The 25,207-nt window shown below is 41.1% G+C and overlaps 1 protein-coding gene across 6 annotated transcripts in view; it reads right to left on the bottom strand.

Moving 5' to 3' along the window:
- Positions 1-2,927: 2,927 nt before the first annotated feature.
- Positions 2,928-25,207, bottom strand: part of lin54 (lin-54 DREAM MuvB core complex component) — a 95,577-nt gene continuing 73,297 nt past the window's right edge. For all 6 annotated transcript variants that reach the window (XM_078544732.1, XM_078544763.1, XM_078544748.1 and 3 more), the window contains 2 exons: positions 19,900-20,102; positions 2,928-8,173 (listed from right to left, as the gene is read on the bottom strand). In XM_078544732.1, coding sequence (XP_078400858.1) covers positions 7,972-8,173; positions 19,900-20,102 — 405 coding nt within the window. In that variant the 3' untranslated portion in view covers positions 2,928-7,971. The remainder of the gene's footprint in view (positions 8,174-19,899; positions 20,103-25,207) is intronic.

The following is a 25,207-nucleotide window of genomic DNA, read 5'->3' as shown; positions in this document are numbered from 1 at the left end:
ACAAACATCAGGAGCAGAGTTTCAATCATTGGGAGGGAATTGGAAAGCTTTCTGATCAAATCTGGAGTCAGGCAGGGTTGTCCTCTCCCCCCATCTCGTTTATGTGTTGTATCAAACCTTTTACTGAGTCCATCAGGAAGGATGTGAGCAAAAGAGGGCCTGCAATCCCAGGCACTGGAGGCACTCAGGTCAAAACCTCCCTGTGCATGGACGAGTCGCCATCTTCTGCTCAGATCCACTGTCAGGGCGCAGACTGAGGAGCATCTGTGACCATTTCAAACTGGCCTCAGAAGCCATTGTGGCAGGAGTGAGATCATGTTCTTTGGGAACTAGACCAACTGATCCTTTTGTCCCCTTCACCATCAGGCCAGACTACCTGAGGGTGCCTGGGATATGGTTTGGAAGGGCCAGATGTGCTCCAAAAAAAGGAGTATGTAGTCATGGTAAAAAATAAAAACTGGGCACGTGGGAGTGACACTCCATCTCCATTGCAGGTAAGAACCTGGTCCTCAAGTGTGAGGCGCTCTCAGTGTTGCTGTAGGTGGTGCAGATCTGGCCCATACCCCACTCCTGTGCCACGGCGAACACCTGAGCCGTGTTCTGCTTTGTCTGGTGGTGAGAAGGGTCCTCCCCATCAGATCCTTCCTGCACACCCATTGTCCACCTCCTTCTGGAATGTACCTTTGCAAAGCAGGTCTGGAAAAAGTTTCACCTGTAATGATTTTTGTCAACGTTCATCACAAGCAGCCATGTGGCACAGAACTCTCTGCTCTTATGGGCTGTTCCCAGGGACACACACCAAGATAAACATCAACTGCTGCTGGGGGAACCATCAACTTGGTGAAAGGACCTCTTTAGCATGCCCAAAACTTGTTGGTGTTCCAGTGCAAAGAGTTATCCATGACTGAGTGTTGCAGACTGGTACATCCCAAGGTCCAGGGCTACATGCAGAGGGGCACACTAAAGCTTGCAGCAGCTGGCACCAAGGAAGAATGTGGAAAGGCCACTGTCTAAGTAAGGCTGTTCAGCCATAGTACACCAAGGGGCTAGAAACTATGAAAAACCCCTCAGGCTATATATTTGAAATGTATTGAACATTGCAAGACTGTAATTGTAAATTTAGTGAGTAACAAAGTATTGGAACAAACTGATTTGCTTTGCACTTTATATAATGTCAGTTTGAATAGTCTCAACATCTGCTGCTGTTGCCATCAGAAGATCTGGGCCAATGTACTATATGCACATTCACTAACTGAGCACAGCCAAGTGAATAAACTAAACAGCTTCCTGATCCATATGCATCTCATACAAGGTAACCAAGGAAGCAGATAGAGAATTAGAGAGATTATTTATGGTAAATAATTTTTAAAATACTCTTATTTACAATGGTTAAGTTTGGGTCTTTGGAGCACTTTGACAACTGTTAAACCTATTTAATTGCACTATTAGGTGGTTCATATACTACACAATTTCAAAGCTACATCCTTATACATCACAGAAGTGAAAATAACCATTTAAAAATAAGAATTTAAAGAGTTTATAAGCAGACAATTTTCTGTATACACTGATTTCACAGTACTTACAGAGCAGTACATTAATATTTAGATTTGTTGGCACAGCCATGCCTTTAATGGGAGCAACAGAGCTAAATTGCCTTGTTCACTCATGATCCCTGGGATACCACTGAATTGAGAGGAAAATACTCCTGCTCTCATTTTTATTGGTTAGAGTGCAACTATCCCAGCCTGGCTTTAGATAGGTCAGTTTGTTGGCTTATTTTCTTCTCTAAATCTGCCTTCAATCTTCTTTGGGGATGTGTCATCACCTTAAAGAGCCCCATTCTAGATGATACTTACCAATTTCTAGGCAGTAGCCAGATAACATTAATTTCAATTCTTATATGTTCCATAAGTGTGAGAATCTCATGTTGGTTTAGGAAGGGGAAAACCATTTCTTGTCAGCTATCATTGAGATAGCCTCTATTACATCAAGATCTTTATTATTCTGCAGCAGAGAGGCTCAATAAACTGAGGCATGGGTCTTTAGAGATTGCAATGCCCTTCAGTTTAAAATAGTGTACAATACATATTACACCGTGCACATGTTTCCCTTTAATTGACTGCTGGAGGAGCTACAAGCAGGTCATTCTTCTTTCACATAGGGAAAAAAGCTAGAAATTGGCAATAAATACACAGGCTGGAAATATACAGCAAGTCTGTCACCATCCGTTGTGATTAAGAGCAAGTTAATATTTCAGATATTTTTTCTCAATTGTCCTTTACACATTATGATCATGTCCTATATCCAACCATTCTAAATTGTAGATCAGAAGGCCAAAAGCACCAGTTTTAATAGCAATGTTCCAAGCTTCAGCATTATGTTCAAATCAAGACAAATGAGCAATAAAACAAGTGGCCAATGATACAATTTTATTATAAATGCAGTGATCTTTCATATAAAATTAGCATAAGTACATATAAAAATCAGTTTCTAATAAACAGAAGTTATAACTGAAATTGATAAACACTAAAATGAAAGCTTCATTTAAAATGTAAAGTGGGAAATTATCAAATACCTGTACAATTGATGAACCTTGCAGCGTAACACATTCTTATTCATTTTTGTTCTTCCAACTGGAACATTGTTTTCAGCTAAGTAAGCAACTGAAATCCTTTTAATAGAATATAGATTGTGTGGCTGTTGCTTCAAAAGCATATGCCAGTTATAATTAAATCATATTCTATTCATCAAATTGATCTGATCTCAATTTCTCTCCAAAAATTACTTTCAAGAAAAGCAAAATGAAAAACGCTGCAGATCCCTTGTAAGAGGTTGGTTATGTGTGTGGCGTTTAACATGATGATGATTCCCTTCAAATGTGAGAAGTAATGAATGATGTGGAGGATAAAGAATTAGAAAACCCATCGTAGGGTAGTTAAAGCTGATTTATTCTCCACAGAAATACGTGCTGAACAAATTTAACATTCATACCAAGATCATCAAGCAGTGCAGCAAGTCAGAAATCTTTTAGACAGCAGCTGAAATTAAATACATATGTCAGTTTCAGTATACCACACAATATATAAAAAAAAGGTTTAATTCAAAAAGCAGCATAGGAAAAGCAACACAAATGAAAATGTAATGGTCTATGATTTTTTCCCCTCGTTATCAGTCAGAAGCAGATATTTTTTTGAATTTGATGGCAACTGAGCACTGCAAACTCGTACTCTGCCATGAGCACACTGAGTGTACTTACACATGCAAAGTTTTCATCCCTGTCTGTAAATATTAAATGTTATGACAACAGAAGTGAGAACATCTATTTTCTCACAACATTAAAAATTTTTTACTTCAGTTCATAAATTTCTCAGGAAGTCCAACAGCTTGACAGCACAACTGCAGTACAGCGTCAAGTCCAAGTGGTGTGAGATACCTCAATGAAGGGCAAGGGCAAAGCCTTCATTGCTCCACAGTCAAAGTATGACCTAACTTTACAGATATAATCACTTTTACAGTACTGCAAAATGGAAATAATGTAGAAGTGCATGTATAACCTTTAAAAAGAAACATCTTTAAGTTTGATCAATTGTTCTTCAGTCCCTTAATGAGACATTAGAAAGTTGTGCAATAAAATGGCTCCTCATTGCATTCAGTTATATAGAAATACTTCACACACCAGTCTTTGTTACCCCTCTCAGGCAGTGCAACTAGCAAGGTCGTCATGATTTCATCAGGTTTGTTAGGACAATAAATATGTGCACTCATTATAGTCAAGGCTTCTTCAAAAAAAAATTCACCCCTAAAAATACTATAGAACAGTTTTTGTTAACGTGATTTATAATGGAGAAAATCTGGTATTCCCAAATGATCAATAATCACTAAAGGAGAAAGGGCCTTGTTTAGGTTTAGGATGGGGAAAATAAAGGTTTAAATTCCTGATTTAATGTAAATGAAAGTCAAATATCACAAGAGGATCACAGGGTCAAGTAGGACTAAATTACATCGGGAATCCTGGCACCAGCAACATTGACACCACTTTTGAAGCAGTGTTTACTTTAGGGAACATAAACCTATTTTTTCCCACATCCTCCTGGTCTGTGCATCAACCATGGCCAACCTCTTCCTAGGCCTTTGCCAATGGCATTCTGAATTAGCTGTTGCCAAGTATTCAATAACAGGCTGCTGGCCATCCTTCCTGAGGAGGAGACAGGGAGAGAAGGGAAAAAATGCACCGAGGGGTGTTTGGTACCTTATTACAAAACTGACGGCTCAAACACAAATCTGTATCTAGTATATGGTGTCCATGATATGTCATCATAGTTGGAATTTTTAAAAAAATCAGACGCCCAGAAATATTTCTCTGCAAGTGCAGCAAGACAGCATTTAACAAGTTTAACGAACTGTTCCACAAAGGCAGAATAAGGGTTCAAACTCAGTTATTTTATGATTCAGAGTCAGTGGAATAACATCCATAAAAGAAACCCATCAAAACCTTGCTTTGCATAACATGCACATCAAGTTGTTTGCCTTCTCCCTTGGCTGGAAAATGATGTGTACAGACCAAAAACGAGGAAATCCAAACACAAAGCAAGGTTAAACCATAAAAACATCTTATCCAAATTTACTTTTGGGAAGATATGAAACCCTTTTTTCCCTGAATCAGACTCAGAGAGCAAGTGTGAGGGTTGGGGGTCACCTGCTCATTGGTCACTCCAGTGCCACATGACCAGTTGGTAGTATGTGTCCAAGAACAGTCTGCAGATGATCTGTGGGAGTGGATATGCTTCTCTCATTACTTTCCCCTAGCAATATAGCCAGGGAATTGAAACTTAGATCAGAGAATAAAGAATACATGCCCCAGCAATCCATAATATCATATTCTAGTAACTCCAGTGTGTTACACCCTCCCACCCCCTGCAAAAAACAGAAGACGAGTCTCTGCGAGACTTCTCTTCCTTTAAAGGTTCCAGGCCAACACACTTATTTAGCATAAGCACTTCAAAACTGAATTTTTAAACATGAATTATCTTGTGTTTGTCCTCTAAACTTTCTCATCCTTTACTACTCTCTTAAAATCAATACCTAAAAATTATAGATAAATTAAGGTGGGCCCTCCACCATCATAAACTAGTACAAAGCTGATTAGTGATTAGCATGGTAACTCATCAGATAATGAGGGGTTAAATAGAATACTTAATTTATCTTGGATCTGTCTGCATAGGGCTCACTGAGCTATGAAAATGACAGCAATGTCAATAATATGTACTGGTAACCATGCTTTTTGTCATGTCTAATCCTCCCAAAATTAATGAGCTAAAATGCAGTGAACAGTTATAGCATAAATACATTTGAGAAGGTCATATTACTTGGATCACCACAATCAATATTAAGGACAAACACTGCTTTACATCTTAACTTGAAAATTGGAGTCCTGAAGCTTGCATTTGAAATATCAAAATGTGATGGCTATTTCCTGGAGAGCTTATTTGAATTATCCATTCAAACATTGATGTTCATTGATCAGTCTGCCAGCTTAAGGTGTCACAGGGTATTTAAATTACTAATTTTAAAAATAATTGATAAACAGTATTACCTAAAGTTTTATATCTATCATAATCTTTCCAGTTTGCATGAAATACAAGTCTAAACAAATGGATTTAACTGAAGTCAACATAAATAAAGCATACTTCTGCTTGCAAAGGTGACATAGAAGGCAATTAATCTATTTAATATTTAGGTTGTTACAAAAAGCTTCTTGCATTGTATTTGATGAGTGTGAAGATAAGAAAAAAAATACACACAAAATGAAGTACAGATAAATCACAGAGGAAAATACAGGAAAAAAAGGTATGAAATCTGCACCTTCAAATTAATACCCGAAAAACACCCACAGCAATAGTCTCACTATTTTCACAATCTACACATGTATTCAGAATTCCATTTAGATAACCAAAAGTATTGTATACAATATTTAAATATACATAATACAGCTGCAGAAACTAAATTAACATAATATATACAAATTAGTATAGCATTTCAATTCCTGGTACAGCAGAGAAAGACTATGCATATCCCCACTTGAAACCTGATAAAGTACAAGCTTGAGAAGCCAGTTAGCTATTAATATACATTTTATACACCATTACTCACTTAGAATAATTAATCTAAGGCAGGTATGGATTTTAATTAGCATCAAATACCCTGTTCTAACATTCTGTAAAAATACCCTTTAAAAACATCCTCGTCTTTCTTTGTTAGCAGGCTATTCCTTAAGTTATATGAAAATAGCAGTAATTAACAAAAAGGTTGTGTGAAGTTTAGGACACTAAACATTGCTGGTACCAAATTTTACTAAGCCGACTGTTCAATTTTCAGGTCAAACAGGCAAACTTTCAATGTCTTTCTACAGCAAAATCATGTTGCAATACTTTAGAAAGCACATTTTTTTTAGAAGCATCAAGATACTGGAGTTTTAAATGTCAGATTGAAACAAGGGAAATTGTCAGTTTTGTCCACATTTTACAAAAAATGTTTTAAGATTAAAAAAAGGTGTGCCTTGAATTTTTGCATATTGCACTGTCACTGTTAATTGAGAGAGAAGCACTCACTTTCAGGTTCCTATCTCCATTTGTATTATCTTTGAAGTGGTTGTTGCATTTTTATTGAACAGAGCACACTTAGAAAAAGGACGTGCAAATATGCTTTCACGTAAAAAAAAAAACTTACCCTAAAAACTTGTGTTGTTTTTCCATAATGCTAGGTGACCCATGTGTGACAAAATTATGTTCCACTGAAGATCTTTTGTTTGGAAAGATAAAAGAGATGACCCTTGTAGTATTTTTTCCCCCTTTCCTGATCTCCATTCGTATTTGAGACGTTGCTTCTAGGCCTCTGCCCATACTGTTCGTACTAATCCAGGGACGGCTCCTTACTCTGATTTTGCCTTTGGCAAGCAAATGCCTGTGTCTCTGCTTGGAAGTTTTCCATGGCACAAATGGCCAAGCTAGGGAATTTAATGTGGGGGGACCAGAAAATCCATTGCTCTTTATTCTACTGTGCTACCTTGTGGTCTTGTTAATTGGCAGCCTTGTTCAGAGCCTACAAAGTGGTCAGAGGGTCAAGAGTGCTGATAACCAATAATACCCACATAGGTGAATTCTGTAATTCCTGATATAAGGCGCATTCATCAGTTGATCATGAGTGTGATAAAGCACCATTACAGTCTATTACTACCACACAGTAGGTTAACAGATTTTGAAAGTGCTGTGGACAAAGTTACTCAATCCTTGATGATTTATCTTATAAGGAGGCGGGTACATTTACTTTAATAACAAGAAAGGACATATGTAATGCAAAGCTTTACAGCCACACAAAACCTTATTTCCATCCGCTGCCTCTGTTACATTTTTAGAAGTCATTATGTCAAAAACTTGATCCTCATAGTGCTCTTTGCAAGTAATTTCTAGGAGTATCTTTAATTGAAAGTACTGTATTCAGATCATCCACTGTCAAGATCTTCTACTGTCCAGAGACAGTTTGTACCTCAGGCTAACAGATAGTCTTACTTGGGGGATAGAATACCCAAGGTGTCCATGACATCCTAGGGAAAAGAAAGTCAACAAAGAGAAAGCAACCTTGCATAGAGGGATGCAAAATATATAAAATGTCACCACTAGCATCAAAACAGTGTCTCCTTCATGACGGTTTTGCATATTCACACACTGATTTTACATCATAAAATCTACTTTGTATTTTAAGCATTTTAAGTTTAAAAAGGCACCTCAGCCAGACAATGCACTGAAAGTCTGCTAAGAAGGAATAATCTGACTTATTGAAAGTTCTCACTAACTGTACAGCTGTAAAACATCATGGCGAGACCAAAACTCTTCAGTCTTTTATTTTAAAAATTTCTCAGTCAAGTTTTCCCAAGTGATTCTTCCTGTTCAGCTCTCATAGGAGAGCACAAATGGATTAGCAACTCAGAGCACAGGTATCTCCCTTAGCTTTTCCTGCTGAGTTAATAATCTGCATTAAACATCGCCCAAATTCTTCCAGAATCATGCGTTCAGTGACAGCTTTTGTCTGGCTATTCTTCTCTGCTTCCTCAGCTTGTGCCAAAAGACATTCACAAGTTGCTTCTGCCACTTCTTTTGTCACAAATGTGAATGGCAACCTGAAAACAAAAGACAATTATAAAAAACCAGAAGTGAACAAAATGTACTATAGGCTATTTCTACACTTTAGTGAGGAAAAATCTTAGGGAAGATTTCCTCCGTGTTTTTGGTGGTGTAGTCAAGTTTTAAAATATATTACACACCTTCATAGTTTGTTGTCTCATTACAACCGACACACTTTTGCTTTTTTTTGGATGGCAAAAGGGCTAAGTGACTATGGGTATTATGGATTTCCTGCAGTGATTATAAAACTTTCTCATTCTAATTAAGGTCCATTGGTCTGCCTCATTAATTAAAGATCCCCAAGGTGCAGAGAGGAATCTAGGTGAACCTGCCACTGCAGACCTGCACCATAGCTGGCAAAAGGCAGTGGGTTTTAAATTCAAAATTTTAGAATTCTATTAAGTATGTCAAATTCATAAAGGTATTCTACAAATGCTTTTTGGAGGGAGGATTAAACAAAATCTTTATCCACCATGGAGGCCCCTAAAAAAAAAATTCTTGAATGAAACCAGGATTTGAGAGGTTAATCATCAATTTGATTCTTGGTCCAAGTTCAAGTAGAGTCTTTCCATAATGAATTAATGGGAAAATGCTGTTGGTCTAAGCAAAACTAAACTAGGAAAGCATTGGTTTAATCTTGGGACCATTGCCAAGTTAACTGACTTCAGCAAGAATGCTGAATAGGAAAAGTGAATGGCTGTTCAACAGTTGAACAGTGCCCAACTCAAATGCCAATGTTGTACAGATTATGGTTTCATTGCATGCCATTTATTCTCTCTCACTTTATACTTAACACCCCCAAGAGAACAAGAATTGAAAACTTATGGTGAATTGTATTATAGAACAACTGATAACATGAAACATTGTGTTCTATGTAAAGAATTAAAACTGTAAAACTAAACTGATCTGTATAATCAATTTGAAAAGCAAAATTCATTTTTGGTAATCATAACTTGACAAGTATATATGAATGATTACTACAAGGTATGACCACTAAAAATTCTAGTTTACCATCGGAACATTACAAGGGCCTGAGTAGCACATCTGAAAGCAAAAAATAACTCCTTTCCACTGCAACAAATTCAGATCCAACCCAGATAAATGGAATAAAAGGAGTTTGAACAACCTCAGTCTAGTTCTCAATGGATATCGATGCACAGTGTAGAACATCGCTCAACTCTAACAATTCAGTAATATACTCTTTTTGAGTATATATTGTGAATGAAGGTGAGGGGGTGATGGTGGGAAGAGGAAAAACGGAAGTCTGCTGATGGCTCATTAAATTAACAAACCTATCACAACGTTGGGATTAAACAACAGGAATCAATAAGAAATATTACTTCCAGCTGAACAATACATGGATATGGATCATATCAAACAGCATGTCCCTTCCGCTGTTCATAATAGGCAAGGTATAGACCGTACCCAACTAGCCCGTGCTTGCAAAACTCAAAACAGTGTTCAACATTAGATGTGATTCCACAACTGGACATCATTTGCTAAATAATCCTTAGGGTGCTAAGAATTATGCTGATAACCAATTTAAGATTGTCAGTCAGGCTCACAGTGTGGTGCATTTGCATGTACTGGAAGCTACATATACTAATACACAGGGCCCTGTTCTTCGCAGACAGAAAGAACATGTACACACATTGCAACTGTTTCAGCTAAACAAAATAAATAATGGCCATTCGCTGGTTCATTCCTCAGCACAATGCCATGACCAGAGTCAAGATGCGTAGTTTAAATTTCAAATAATGCTTAGCAGTTAACTGTCAGTCACCATAAACTGGTGCATTCTCCATGGCAACGCCTCTACCAATCAGAGTTCACTTGCCAACAAATCAGCAATCCCTTCTCATACAGTGTAAATTGTTGTTCCCTTTACATTTGGTATTCTTGTGAATTGTCCCGATGAGTGCAGGATGAAAGGTTGACAAAAAAGTCTCTTTTTTTCAGCAATACTCAAGTTCTGTACTACCAAATGACTATTTAACAATACAGTTATGCCTAGATTAGCACTCCTAATATGATCCTAAAAATGGCATGCTAAACGAAAACGTGCTAAATGAAAATCAGTTTCCCATAAGAAAACATGCAACAAAGGTGGGTTACATTCCTGATCTGTAATTAATGTAACTAACCGGTTGAAAAATCTTCTTACTAATTCTTAATAACAGATGGTACTAACTCTTTCAACTTAACCTCCTAGTCACCGCTTCCCACCCCCAGTTTGCCACCTCTCCTAATTCTCCAGCTCGGCATCTTTCCTAACTTTCCATCTTGTCACCACCTCCCTCCCTGCCTCTTTGGCTCACCGCTTCCCTCAATAACCGTCCCACTCACTGGCTTCCCGCTTCCCTCTCCCGGACTCTTGCTGTGAGTGAGGACCCAGGAGTGGTTGGGGGGGGGGGGGGGGGGGTGCAGGAGGGATGGAGGGAGCAGAGAAGCGGTAAACGGGAAGGTCGTTGAGGAAAGCGGCAAGCCAGAGAGACCCAGGCCAAACTAGTGGGAACTCAGGGGAGGCCTGGCCCCCAAACATGTGTCATACAGGCCCACCAGTGTGTGGTTACGCCCTGGTGTCCACAAACCAGACCCCCGGCTATGAGTAAATAGTCCCACTGCCTTGTACGTGTCTTGGGAGAGAAGAAAGCTAAGGGAGTAAACCCTAAAAGAAAATCCAGAATAGAGTCCCGTACACAGTGATCTGTCATCTATCAAGCAGTTTTCTGGCAACTCCTATAGCAGAGCTGGTACCAAACAGCACTGGTTTCATCCTTTACTTTGGACTATACTGGTGGCAATGCCGAGAGGGGGCCCCTGATGCTTGGGCAACTCAGGGTCTCTCTATTTGCCTAGGCCTGGCCCTGGAGAGGACACTCCAGCTTTGTGGTTTAAGCTGGCACAACACAAGAAGAAATTGTTACTGGTGATAAGCTCTTACTCGACTGGCATAGAGCATGAACTTCAGGGGCTACTTCCAACAGTGGGAGAGATCATCGCATCTCATGGCATAGATACCGCCCTCCTCAATCTGGGCATCCCCCAGTCAGTTAGGTGCTGTCCTGCCATGGCCCGTTTGCTTCAATGGAGCTTAAGAGAGTCATCTCCCGACAGGCGGGTTGCTAATCTATACAACAGGCAAGACAAATTGAACAAAAGCAGCACCAGTCTTTCACATCGCAACATAAGGACCATGTGTCCTGGCCTTACTGACAACCTTCTGCAGATTGATGATGCACGCAAGAAAGCTATGATCAACAAAAAACTTACAAGTTTCAATGCGGACATTGCTGTGCTGCAAGAAACGTGGCTCGTCGAAAGTGGAGCCCTTAAAAAGAAGCACTACATGTTCTTCTGACAGGAGAAAACTCATGAAGCAACACATTAGCATGTAGTGGATTTCACAGTGAAAAACACCACTTGTGACGACTGAAGGCTCAGAGAGACTTCTTATACTTCACTTGTCAACAAGTGCGGGGCCAGTTAACCTCATGTGCATCAATGCCCCGACACTCACCTCCACCCCAGATTCACAGAATCACACAGTGCAGAAGAGGCCCTTCGGTCCATTGAGTCTGCACCAATACGTGAGAAACACCTGGTCTACCTACCTAACCCCATTTACCAGCACTTGGCCCAAAGCCTTGAATGTTATGATGTGCCAAGTGCTCATCCAGGACTTTTTAAAGGATGTGAGGCAGCCCGCCTCCATCACCCTCCTGGGCAGCGCATTCCAGACCATCACCGCCCTCTGAGTAAAAAAGTTTTTCCTCACATCCCCCCTAAACCTCCTGCCCCTCACCTTGAACTTATGTCCCCTTGTGACTGACCCTTCAACTAAGGGGAACAGCTGCTCCCTATCCACCCTGTCCATGCCCCTCATAATCTTGTACATCTCGATCAGGTTGCCCCTCAGTCTTCTCTGCTCCAACAAAAACATCCCAAGTCTATCCAACCTCTCTTCATAATTAAATGTTTCACCCCAGGCAACATCCTGGTGAATCTCCTTTGCACCCCCTCCAGTGCAATCACATCCTTCCTATAATGTGGCGACCAGAACTGCATAGTACTCCATCTGTGGCCTCACCAAGGTTCTATACAACTCCAACATGACCTCCCTATTTTTGTAATCTATGCCTCGATTGATAAAGGCAAGTATCCCATATGCCCTTTTCACCGCCCCACTAACATGCCCCTCCGCCTTCAGAGATCTATGGACACACACGCCAAGATCCCTTTGTTCCTCAGAACTTCCTAGTGTCATGCCGTTCATTGAATACTTCCTTGTCAAATTACTCCTTCCAAAGTGTCAAGGATCAATTCTAAGAAGCACTTGACACTGCCTTCAGCAGAATTTCCAGCACTGAGGGACTGTACCTTCTAGGGTACTTCAACACAAGGGTGGGTACTGACTACACAGCTTGGCCAACATGCATAGGACACCAGGGAATTGACATGATGTACAAAAATGGACAGAGGTTGCTGGAGCTATGCTGTTAGTATGGCTTCTGTGTGGCGAACAGCTACTTCCGGACTAAGCCATGCCACAAGGTATCCTGGATAAATCAACGAACACGCCACTGTCACCAGTTACATCTCATCACCAGATGTACCACCCCCAACAGTGTCCTCATCACTTGTAGCTATCACAGCGTTGACTGTGACACTGACAACTCCCTGGTGTGTAGCAAGGTCAGGCTTCATCCAAGAAAACTGTACCACTTCAAGAAGAAAGGTAGTCTTTGGATCAACATTTGCCGTACCACTGACCCAGAAAGGCAAGCGCTCCTCAATGTTCTAGATCAGTTTTTTTCGGACAACAACGCCCAAGGCCAGAGTGCGGTGTCAAAGTGGGGTCATCTGCGCAACACCATCTATAACTCTGTACTCGTTGCTTATGGGAAAAGAGATCAGAGTAATGCTGACTGGTTTTAGGCTTATTGGACTGACATGGAATCATTTACTTCAACGAAGAGGAGAGCCCTCATGAACTACAAGCAAGTCCCCAGCAAACAAATTCTAGATGCTCTCAGAGATGCTAGAGTGAAGTCTCAGCAGACAGCTCGGCACTGCACCAATCAATACTGGTTGAAACTCTGTAACAGCATACAATCTGCTGCTGCATCCAGGGATGCTAGAGCGATGTATGAAAGAATCAAGAAAACAATAGGTCCAGCAGCAACCAAATCAGCCTCTGTGAAGACAAAGGAATGATCATCACTGAACCGAGCAAGCAGATGGAAAGATGGGTGGAGCACTCTCTCAAACTCTGTGCAATGGAGAGCATTGTCACCGAAGAATCTCTTAGCACCATTCCAGACACTTTTCTGCCATGGAGGAGTTGGACCACAGTAGAGCTCAACAAGGCCAGTGACCTTCTTGCTAGTGGTAAAGCCCCAGGAAACTATAGCATTCCACCTGAAATCATCAAAAGTGGAAAACTAGCACTGCTGCAGCATCTCCATGAACGTTTATGTCACTGCTGGAAGGAAAAATTCACGCTTCAAAATATGCATGATGGAAAAGTAGTCATCTTGTAAAAAAACAAAGGGGATCGCAGTGACCACAACAATTACCAAGGCATCTCCTTGTTAAGTACTGTGGGGATGGTCACTGCTCACATTGATCTGACCAGATTGCAGATCCTGGCATCACGCATTTACCGAGTCTCAGTTCGGCTTCAGAGCTAGCAGACTGAGTCAACGTGATTTTCACACTTCGACAGTTACAGGAGAAGTGCTGTGAACAGCACAGACCACTCTACATGGCTTTCACACACCTCAACAAGGCCTTCAACCTTGTCAGCAGAGGCGGACTCTGTAAACTGCTGTGGAAAGTAGGCTGCCTGCTTGGTCTCCTCGGTGTCATTTCTTATTTCTACGAGAGCATACATAGTTTCATCATAGGAGGCTTTCAAAATCAACAGCTGGGTAAAGTGGGGTTACATCCTGGCGCCAACTCTCTTTGACATATTTTTTTCCATGCTGCCATTGTATGCTTTCAGTGAATCAAATGGGGGTGCCTACTTGCATGACAGAGCTGATGGAAAGCTGTTTAACTTGGCAAGACTGCGTGCCAAGACCAAAGGGCATAATATCATGTCACTGTTGGCTGATGGCACTACACTGGCATCCCACACTGAAGTTCACTTGCAGCAGCTTGTAGGTCGGTTTGGGCTTGTAAGGAGTTTGAATTGACTGTATCAGGAAGACCAAAGTTACGGGCCAGGACATAGAGCCTCCACCTTCCATCAACATTAACAACCTCACTCTGGAGGTTGTCGACAGCTTCACATACCTTGGATCAACAATGAGCAGTAACCTGTCCCTTGATGCTGAAAACAGCACCAGGATTGCCAACCTCGCAGCTGTCACGTCAAAGTTGAGAAGTCGAGTGTGGACCAACAGCATACTAACCAAAAATACAAAGCCCTGTGTGCATCAGGCTTGTGTTCTCAGCAACCTCCTTTACAGAGGCAAGGCATGCACAACTTATGCAAGTCAAGAAAAGCGGCTGAACAGTTTCCACCTCTGCTGCCTCAGACAAATATTGGACAACAATATGGAAGTATACCAATGTGCAGGGATCCCCAGCATGTTTTGCCTCAAGTCAGTGGTGACTCCATTGGCTGGGTCACGTGAGCTGAATGGACATATTCTATTAAAATACATATACATATACAAAGACATATTTTATGGCGAGCATGCTATCGGCACAAGACCATGTCTGCAATACAAGGGTGTCTGCAAGGGAGACTTCAAGTTGACTGGGATCAGTAAGTGCATGAGAAGTCTTCGCTCCTGACCAGCGTGCCTGGCGTCAAGCAGTCAGGAGGGGTGTGGAAAAAGCGGAGTATGAAAGAAATGACCAGATGGTGGAAAAGAGAAGGCTGGAAGGAAAAAACATCAGTTGACCTCATCTTCTGTGCCAGCTGCGGACACCCATGTTCAATACATACACAAGTGACGTACATTTTGGGCGCAGTCTATCATCTCCTGAGACAGACGGATGCAAATAATATTAATATAGTAGGTACCTTCAATGTTAAACTGGGGTGAAAAGACCACAATTCCAAAGAAAAACAGTGCAGTTATAACAATAGTTGAACAGGAACATAGTCAAATCTCTGCAAAATACATACACATGGAAGAAAATCTCATTTCTCCGGATGATGTTAATCACAGAATCCTAATGGCACAGAAGGAGGCCATTCAGCTCATTGTGTCTGCACCTGCTCTCCAAATGAGTATTATGACCTAGTGCCATTGCCCTGCCTTTTCCCCGTACCCCTGTACCTTGTTTCTATTCAAATAATCATCTAATGCCCTCGAGTGCTTTGATTGAACCTGCCTCCACCACCCTTCCAGGCAGTGCATTCCAGACCCGAACCACTCTTTGTGAGAAAAAGCTTTTTCTCACCTCACATTTGCTTCTTTTGCAAATCACTTTAAATCTGTGCCCTCTCATTCTTGATCCTTTTATGAGTGGGAACAGCTTCTCCCTATCTACTCTGTCCAGCCCCCTCATGATTTTGAAAACTTCTATCAAGTCTCCTCTCGGCCTTCTCCTCTCCAAGGAGAACAGTCCCAACTTCTCCAATCTATCCTCATAGCTGAAATTTCTCATCCCTGGGACCATTCTTGTAAAGCTCTTCTGCACTCTCTCCAATATGTTCACATCCTTCCTTTAATATGGTGCCCAGAACTGTACACAATATTCCAGCTGAGGTCTAATGAGTGTCTTATATAAAATCAGCATAACCTCCCTTGCTCTATGTCCCTATTAATAAAGCCCAGGATATTATATGCTTTATTAATTGCTCTCTTCACCTGTCCTGCCACCTTCAATGATCTATGCACATATACACCCAAGTCTTTCTGCTCCTGCACCCACTTCAAAATTCCACTCCTTATTTTATATTGCTTGTCCATGTTCTTCCTACCAAAATGCATCACCTCACACTTCTCCGTATTGAACTTCATCTGCCATCTATCTGCCCACTCCTCCAACTTGTCTATCTCCTCTTGAAGTCCCACACTGTCCTCCTCACAGTTCACAACACTCCCAAGCTTCATATCATCCGCAAACTTTGAAATTGTCCCCTGCACACCAAGATCTAGATCATTAATATATATCAGGAAAAGCAAGGAACCCAATACCAACCACTGGGGAACTCCACTACAAACCTTCCTCCAGCCTGAACCATTGACCATTACTCTCTGCTTCCTATTTTTCAGCCAATTTTGTATCTATGTTGCTATTGTTCCTTTTATTTCAAAAGCAATAACTTTTCTCACAAGTCTGTTGTGTGGCACTGTGTCAAATGCCTTTTCAAAGTCCATGTACACCACATAAACAGCATTACCTTCATCGACCTTTTCTGTTACCTTTTCAAAAAACTCCAGCAAGTTAGTTAAACACAATTTCCCCTTTAGAAATCCATGCTGGCTCTTCCTCATCAACCCTGTTTCTGGAATCTTGTCCACCACTGAAGATAAACTGACTGGTTTGTAATTGCTGGGCTTATGCTTACAACCTTTTTTGAGCAAGGGCGTAATGTTTGCAATTCTCAGTCCTCTGGCACCACCCCTGAGTCTAGGGAAGACAAAGATTATGGCCAGTGCCCCTGCAATTTCTACTCTCACTGTCTTCAATATCCTTGGGTGCATCTCATCCGCTCCCAATGCCTTGTCAACTTTAAGTGCCGACAGTCTATTCAACGCTTCCTCCTTATCAATTTTGAACACTTCTAGTGACAGATTTTCCTCATCTGTCACCATGGCCTGGTAACAGCTCTTGTCCAGTTAATTATTTTTACTCTGGATTGCCTATCATCCTTTTCTATCATCATCCTAAAACGCACAGCACACTGGTTCACTGTCTCCTAAATGTTCCCCCACTGACACTTGATCTACTTGGCCCACCTCATTTCCAAGAACCAGGTCCAACAGTGCATCTTTTCTTGTTGGATTGGACACATACTGCTGAGAAAATTCTCCTGACACAATTTTGGAACTTTTGCCCCTCTCCGTCCTTTACACTACCACTGTCCCAGTCTACATTTGGGTAATTGAAGTCCCCCATTATAACTACTCTATAATGCTTGCATCTCTCTGTAATTTCCCTGCAATTTGTCCTTCTAACTATTTGGCAGACTATAGACTACGTTGAGCAATGTAACTGCACCCTTTTTGTTCCTTAGCTCTAGCCAAATTGATTCTGTCCTTGAACCCTCTGGGTATCCTCTTTCTCCAGCACTGCAATGCTCTCCATAACCAATACCACCACCCCTCCTCTTTTCCTATCTCTTCTGAACACCTTGTACCCAGGAATATTTAACACCCAGTTCTGCCCTTCCTTGAGCCACGTCTGTGTTATCACCACAACCTCATATTTCTACATAGCAATCTGTGCTTGTAACTCCCCAATCTTATTTACTATACTCCGTACATTCACATACATGCATAGTGACCCTGATTTAGATTTTGTTAAATTTCTCCCTTACCCCAACTTTACCTATTAACTTACTATTCTCTAAACTAGTGCTATCTGTCCCTCCCAGTATTTTGTGCACCCTGGTATTCTTCTATAATATTTTTTCTCGGTTCGCACACCACTGCCAAATTAGTTTAAAGCCCTCCCAATAGCACTTGCAAAATGCCCCGCTGGGAATTCAGTCCCAGCTCTGTTCAGATGCAATCCGTCTGGCTTGTACAGGTGCCATCTTCCTCAGAGCCAGTCCCAGTGTCCCAGGAATCTATAGCCCTCCTTCCTGGACCATCTTTCCAGCCAAGCATTCATGTGCCTTGTCCTCCTGTACTCACTGGTACGTAGCACTGGGAGCAATCTGGAGATTACTACATTAGAGGTCCTGCTTGCTAATTTTCTACCTAGCTCCCTAAATTCTGATTGCAGGACTGCATTCCTCTTCCTACCCAAGTCATTGGTCCTAATGTGGACCATGATCTCTGGCTGATCTGGTTAAGGGGCAGCACGCAGATGAAAATGAGGTGGCCAAGGATAGATCCTTGTGAGAATCTGCATGCAATGCTCAATGCAATGGATGGGCGATGCTATGATTGGTAGTTAAGAGTGGAATCAAGCTAGGGTAGATCCACTGAACAATGGAGGAAGATTGCGTGGTTGACCTTGCTTAAGGCTGCAGAGGTCAAGGAGGGTGAAGGAGGACAACGCACTGGCATAAAGAATGCTAAAGACTGGAAAAGACCTTTTCAATGTTGTGGTCAGGATGGAAACCTCAATGGAAAGATTCAAACATGGAGTTGGTAAAAGATGGACACTGTTTTGGGACATGACAACATATTCAACAGCTGAGAGAAAAGCGGGTTTTGGAAATGGAGCGGTAATTTGCAACTACAGCACTGTTGAGGACAGGTACTTTGAGGGAGGGAATGATGATGGCAGATTTGAAAGTGGGAGGGGGGGAATAGAATCAAAGGTGAGGGAACCACTTACAATAGCCTCTATAACCTCAACAAAAACCCATTATTGCTGAAAGAAGAGACATGCTATCGAAGCTTTTCATCTTGCACTCATCAGGACAGATTTGGAAGACTTCCAAATCTAAAGGGAACATTATACTGCATTAGGAGAGGGACCAATAGGCTGGCAAGTGGACTCCAATTGGTAGAGGCGTTTCCATGAAAAATGCATTAGGGAAAAGCCAAGCTTTTGTTTAAATTCAAATCAGGCAGGTTGGCTCCGATTGGTCAAGGCATTGCCATGGGGAAAGAGCAGGGAATGGCTGTCCTCCAAGCTTTTGTTTAGTTGAAAAAGGTACAATGTGTGGACGTGTTCTTTCTACTTGCCAAGGACAGGGCGCTGTGTGTGAATATTTGTAGCTTCTTGCATGCTTAGGTGAGCCACACTGTGCGACTGACTGATAATCTTAAATTGGTTGTCAGTGTAATTCTTAGCACAATCAGGATTGTTTAGCAAGTGCTGTCTGATTGCAGAATCACATCTAATGTTGGATACTATATTTTGAGTTTTGCAAGCATGGGCAGGTTGAGTATGGTTAGTACTTTGCCTGATGCGAATAGCCGAAGGGACATGCTGTTTGCTATGATCCACCAGTCGTTGGGATGCAGGGCCTGCATACCTGGCATCACAACAGCACTGAAATTCATAAAACACATGACTCATTTGTGTGATAGGCAGAACACCTTTTCAGCTTGACAGCAGCATCCTGTTAATGGAAAAAGCCATTTGTGTTGCTATTGCATAGTAGCAGCGTGAACAGCTGGCTTCACCTGTTGCTGTAATTTTTGAGACACCTTACCTTTCCAGGGTAATCTGAGGTAGACTGAGCACTTTTCAGGGTTGAAAGTGGCAGCCTTAGGTCCATGAGTTTGTGTGATATTCAGCGAGCAATAATCTGAATTTCAGTGCCAGTGTGATGCCAAGTATGTAGGCCATATGTCTCAACGACTGGTGGATCGTATCAAATGATGAGTGCAAAATGAAAAACTTTGACAGCATGTCTCTTTTTTCAGCAGTACTCAAGTTTTGTACTACAAAAAAAAACCATTAGTTAAAAGGAATTAAAACATTTAAAAACTTATGGGGAAACCAAGTAAATGTGCTAAGGTAAGATAGTTTGATACTTTCACTCCAACAACCATGAAACAATGGTATTTTCAGATTGAAGCTAAAATCTGACCCAGGACCCAAGCTCTGGAATCACTGAATGACCTACTTTCCTCCTCCACTTGTAACTGCTGGTGTTGTTCTGGTCAGTAGATCGGAGATCTGTGATGAAAGCTTTGTTTTTGCAGCAGTCTGTTGCTGGACACGCACTTCTGCAGCATCTGCCAAATGCATTAGGGTCTTCCGCTCGGGGCTCTCTTCAAAATTTTTACAGCCGATACATTTACATATCGATGAGCACATGATCTTTGCCTGAGGAACAAAATATGAAAGGAAAATATTAGATCTCAATCCAGTTTATTTCACTCATTCCTCATCATCTGACAGATGGCAATTATTTTGTATTTTTAATGAGCTGAACTATTTTGATAAGATAATGTTACACCTCTCTAAAACAGAGGGCATTCTCAGCAGAACTGTCACATTCTGATTTAAAGATCCACCCAAGACACTGTATTTTCAAGATATCTTCCAAGACCACTAATCCCATCTGTCATTTTAGTCAGAACACACAAGAAATGTAAATGTTCTCAGGTTAATCAGTCAGCTTGTGTCCTAAACTGCTGTTAGGATTACACCAAGTATCAGGCCAAATATCAAGGCTGAGGGGAAGTCCTACATACTCCTCCCATTATCTCATATCCTATGTGGGGATTGCTCTTCTTCAACTAAAAAAAATGTACATTTTAGGTATCATAATGTCTGCAACTAACTTATCCATTTCCATCAAGGCAACATTGAGACAAGACAATCTGCACAAAGGGAAAAAAAGCACAGGTTCCATACACATTAAACTCTTCTTCAGGAGAAGTCATGTTGGACTCGAAATGTTAACTGTTTCTCTCTCCACAGATACTGCCAGACCTGAGGTTTTCCAGTGTTATCTGTTTTTATTTCAGATCTCTAGCATCTGCAGCATTTTGCTTTTATTTCTGCATAAGTTTTGTGTAGTTTACTATCGTAAATGTACTCAAAGGTTTTTCCAAAGGTTCCACTTCACTCTTATAAAGCTTGACATTCGGGTTAGGGCCTTATGAGGAGATTCACAGGTAGCAGAGGATTAGTTGCTTGTTATACACAACCCACAATTTTTATTTTCATTAATGGGAATTTAAAAAAATTCACACAAGGTGTTTACAGGCAGTGGTTCTGATATTGTGTGTTTTATGCCCCCGAAGCTAAAAATTTTGCCCACAGAGTTGAACTTTTATTTGGAGAAAAGATGATTGAGCGGGGCATATTCCAATAAACGAAAGACTATGAAGCACAGATGCACACAGTCTATTTGACAGAGATTGTGAGCACAGGAAAAGGGGAAAAAGATTCAATATCAACAAGTCCCAAGTGAAACCAGAATTTAGAAGAAACATTTTCCAACAAAGCAGCAGGTATATGGAACAGAATGAGCAACTGACTGTGACACTGTTCATTAATTTCTTCATTAAAAATGACGACTAGGTCTCAGTTCATATTCCTAACCTAATAAGCATAGACTAAAAGGATCAAATACTTCACAGGATCCAAAATTTGCCTCTAGATTATCCTGGTTATTGTCATTCATGACCTTTTGTGTATGACTGCACTAACATGCTATCTTGGACTGAAATTTGGCATGTGGCTGACAACATTATTGAAGTCTTTCCCTGCCTGGCAGACATTCCACTATCTACAGTGACAGCAAGTATTACTTTTGTCTCTCTTCCAATTCCGCTGGTACCTCCTTCTAAGCACCTTATCTCGTTTCACCCCCTCACCACTTTAAAATTCTCAGTGTCTACTGACCCTTCAAGACCCATACCAAATATTGTGTGCTGATATTCCCTTTCAAAATCTGAAACGATCCTTATGCTACGATTTCTCTTTCTCAGCTCCACATGCCTTCTCTCCTGAATATATTGCCCTCTTATTCCTCCTACCTAACATCTGCCTCCATAAAAACTTGTGTGCTATTTGCAGCCGTTCCCTCACCTTTGCCATTGTCCATTGCCCCTCTGCTCCCATGGCCATTTATGATTACTTCCATGTACCCCTCAACCACATGTCCTTAACCCTTTCCAAACCCTTTCTGTTCTGCATATATCCTCGGGAAAATGAAACTCTGCTTAGGCCCCATGTTCTGGAATTACCTCCACAAAGACCTTCAACCTTTTCACCTCCCTTTTCTCTGTTAAGACCTTCCTTAAAATTATTTAACCTCACATTTGGCCATCCCTCCTAACATCTTCTCCTTTAAATTGCCATTCATTATTTCCCTTGGGCGCCATGGGACAGGTTTTCTATATTAAAGGCAATATATAAATAAATTCAAGAGACTTGGAGAGGAGGGGTTATAGGATATGGAAGGCAACTACCCTGGGCAGTATAGTAGAGATGTAGGAATTGATATTCTAGTGTGTCAGTATTACCACTAGAATCCAGGATTAATAATGCTGAAGTTCCCACAAAAGGTTATACAAGTGGGATGGAGTCATGATAGGGAAAATTGTACATCAGGGATATTCAAATGGCAGATCCTGGTCTGCATCCAGATTGTTGCTAGAGTCTGAATGCTCTCATCCAGTTGCCGCATCTGTTTCAAGTCTCTCCCACACTGTTGCACTCTACAGCTCTTTCAATATTCCACAATACAATATTTTTCACTGTAGAGGATACAAATAACATTACAGAAACAAGTGTGAAAGTGGGGGAGGAACTTAAAACAATTACAAACACTAGGGAAAGAGTAGTGTGAAAATTATTAGAACTAAAAGCTAACTAGTCCCCAGATCCTGATGGACTTTGCCCTAGGGTCTTAAAGGGAGTAGCTGCTGAGTTAGTAGATGCATTAGTTTTAATTTTCCAAAATTCCCTAGATTCTGGAAAGGTCCCATCAGGTTGGAATATCGTGAACATAATTTCTCTATTCAAGATAAGAGGGAGACAGAAAGCAGGGCCTGAGGACTTGTACAGTTACCACGTATAGAGTAGAGTACAGTTTTGGTCTCCTTATTTAAAAAAGGACATAATTGCATTAGAAGCAATTCAGAGAAGATTTACTCGACTGATGCCTGGAATGAGGGGTGTTTATCCTATGAGGAAAGGTTGGACAGTTTGGGCCTGTATCCACTGAAGTTTAGAAGAATGAGAAGCACACTAATGGAAACATATAAGATCCTGAGGGAACTTGACAGGATGGATGATGTAAGGATGATTCCCCTGTGGAGGGACTAGAACTAGAACATATAGTTGAAAAATGAGGGGTCTCCCATTTAAGATGGAAATGGGGGGAATTTTTTTTCTCTCAGAGTGTTGAGAGTTTGTGGAACTCTCTTCCCAGAGAGTGGTAGAGGCCGGCTCATTGAATATTTTTAAGGCCGAAGTAAACAGATTCTTGATTGACAAGGGAGTCAAAGGTTATAGGGGGTAGGAAGGAAAGTGGAGTTGAGGCCACAATCAGATCAACCATGATCTTACTGAATGGCTGAACAGGCTTGAGAGGCCTAATTGCCTACTCCTGCTCAGAATTCGTATGTTTGTGCTCCATGTGCAAAGTACTTCAACCCAGCATTGGAACGCAACCCAAGTGGCCCAGAACACAAGAAACAGGAGCAGGAGTAGACCATATGGCCTTTTGAGCCTGCTCCGACATTCAATGCAATCATGGTTGATCTTGGGCTTCAACTCCACTTTCCTGCCTCTTCCCCATATCCCTTGATTCCCTGAGACACCAAAAATCTGTCTCTCCCAGCCTTAAATGTGTTCAATGATGGTGCATCCACAACCCTCTGGGGCAGTGAATTCCAATGATTCACAATTCTTTAAGTGAAGTAATTTTCCCTCATCTCAGTCCTAAATGATCATCCCCTTATCCTGAGGCTGTGCCCCAAGTTCTAGGTTTCCTGACCAACGGCAACGATCTCTACACTATCAAGCCCTTTCAGAATCTTGCATGTTTCAATAAGATCAACTCCTCATTCTTCTAAACACTAGAGAAAATAGACCCAATTTGCTCAGCCTCGCATCATAAGACACCCCACCTTAGCCCAGAGACCAATTTAGCGAACCTTCCGCTGTACAGCTTCCAATGCAAGTATATCTTTTCTTAAATGTGGAGACCAAAACTGCACTCAGTACTCCAGATGTGGTCTCACCAAAATCCTGTACAACTCTAGCAAGACTTCTTTAGTCCTGTACTCCAATCCGCTTTGCCTTCCTAATTGCTTGCTGCACCAGTATGTTAACTTCTTGCGTTCCTTGTATGAGCACATCCAAGTCTCTTTGAAAATCCACACTCACAAGTTTCTCACCTTTTAAAAAGAGTCAGTTCTTCTATTCTTTCAATCAAAATGGATAACTTCACACTTCCCTACATTATAATCCATCTGCTATCTTGATGCCCACTCTCTTAACCTGTAGCCTTGACCTGTATCAATTTTCAGCCTCTGTGTCCTCCCCACAGCTTACTTTTCCATCTATCTAGGTATCATTAGTAAACATAGATACATCACTCTGCCTCTTCATCACATCTCAACTCATTAGTTTGGTTAGGATAGATACAATTTATAATAAAACCTTCAATAAATTGAAACAAAATAAAACTTCTGCATGAAGCAAAAACCTGTGAAGAAATGAAGGTGTTAAGTCAATGTTAGGTGGAAGCTGTTTCCATGTAAAAGGCAAATTGATTGAATTTGCAGGTGATATCAAACTAGCAGCAGTAGGAGGGTCAAAGGAGGCAACTCAGAAATTGAGTTAGACAGAATATGAATGGGCAAAATACCTGAAGTTTAATGCAAATAAATTTGAAGTACTGCAAATAGGGAAAGAAAATAAGTGTCCTATATAATCCATGAATGGTGCTGTAATAGCAGGGATGAAGCTGTAAGAGAGCCAAGGGCCTTAACAGACTCAACACATCCAACCAATAGGGAAAAACAACCAAAGCAGCTACATAGCCAAAACAGACAAATAGAAAATTATACAAATTTTATAGTGTGCTGGTCAGATTGCACCTGGAGAAACATGTCTAATTCAGGTCAAGGAAAAGAAACAAGCACACAAAGCAATGTAGAAAACAGCCAGAAGGCAGATTCCTAGCATTGAAAGCCTTCATTTTTGGACAAGATTGGAGATTTTGGTTTTTCAGCCTGGAAAGGAAATTTTCTTTTTATATTCGTTCATGAGATGAGCACGTTGCTGGCAAGGCCATCATGGTCCATCCTTAATTGTCCTTCAGAAGGTGGTGGTGAGCAACCTTTTTAAACCACTTGTCCTTGTGCAGTAGGTACATTCACAGTGTTGCTAGGAAAGGAGCTCCATGATGTTGACGCAGTAACAGTAAAGGAATGCTGATATAGTTCCAAGTCAGGTTGGTGTTA

Source organism: Cetorhinus maximus, chromosome 1 (assembly GCF_964194155.1).
Source record: "Cetorhinus maximus chromosome 1, sCetMax3.hap1.1, whole genome shotgun sequence".
Lineage (NCBI taxonomy): Eukaryota > Metazoa > Chordata > Chondrichthyes > Lamniformes > Cetorhinidae > Cetorhinus > Cetorhinus maximus.
This window is presented reverse-complemented; position numbering and strand designations above follow the sequence as displayed.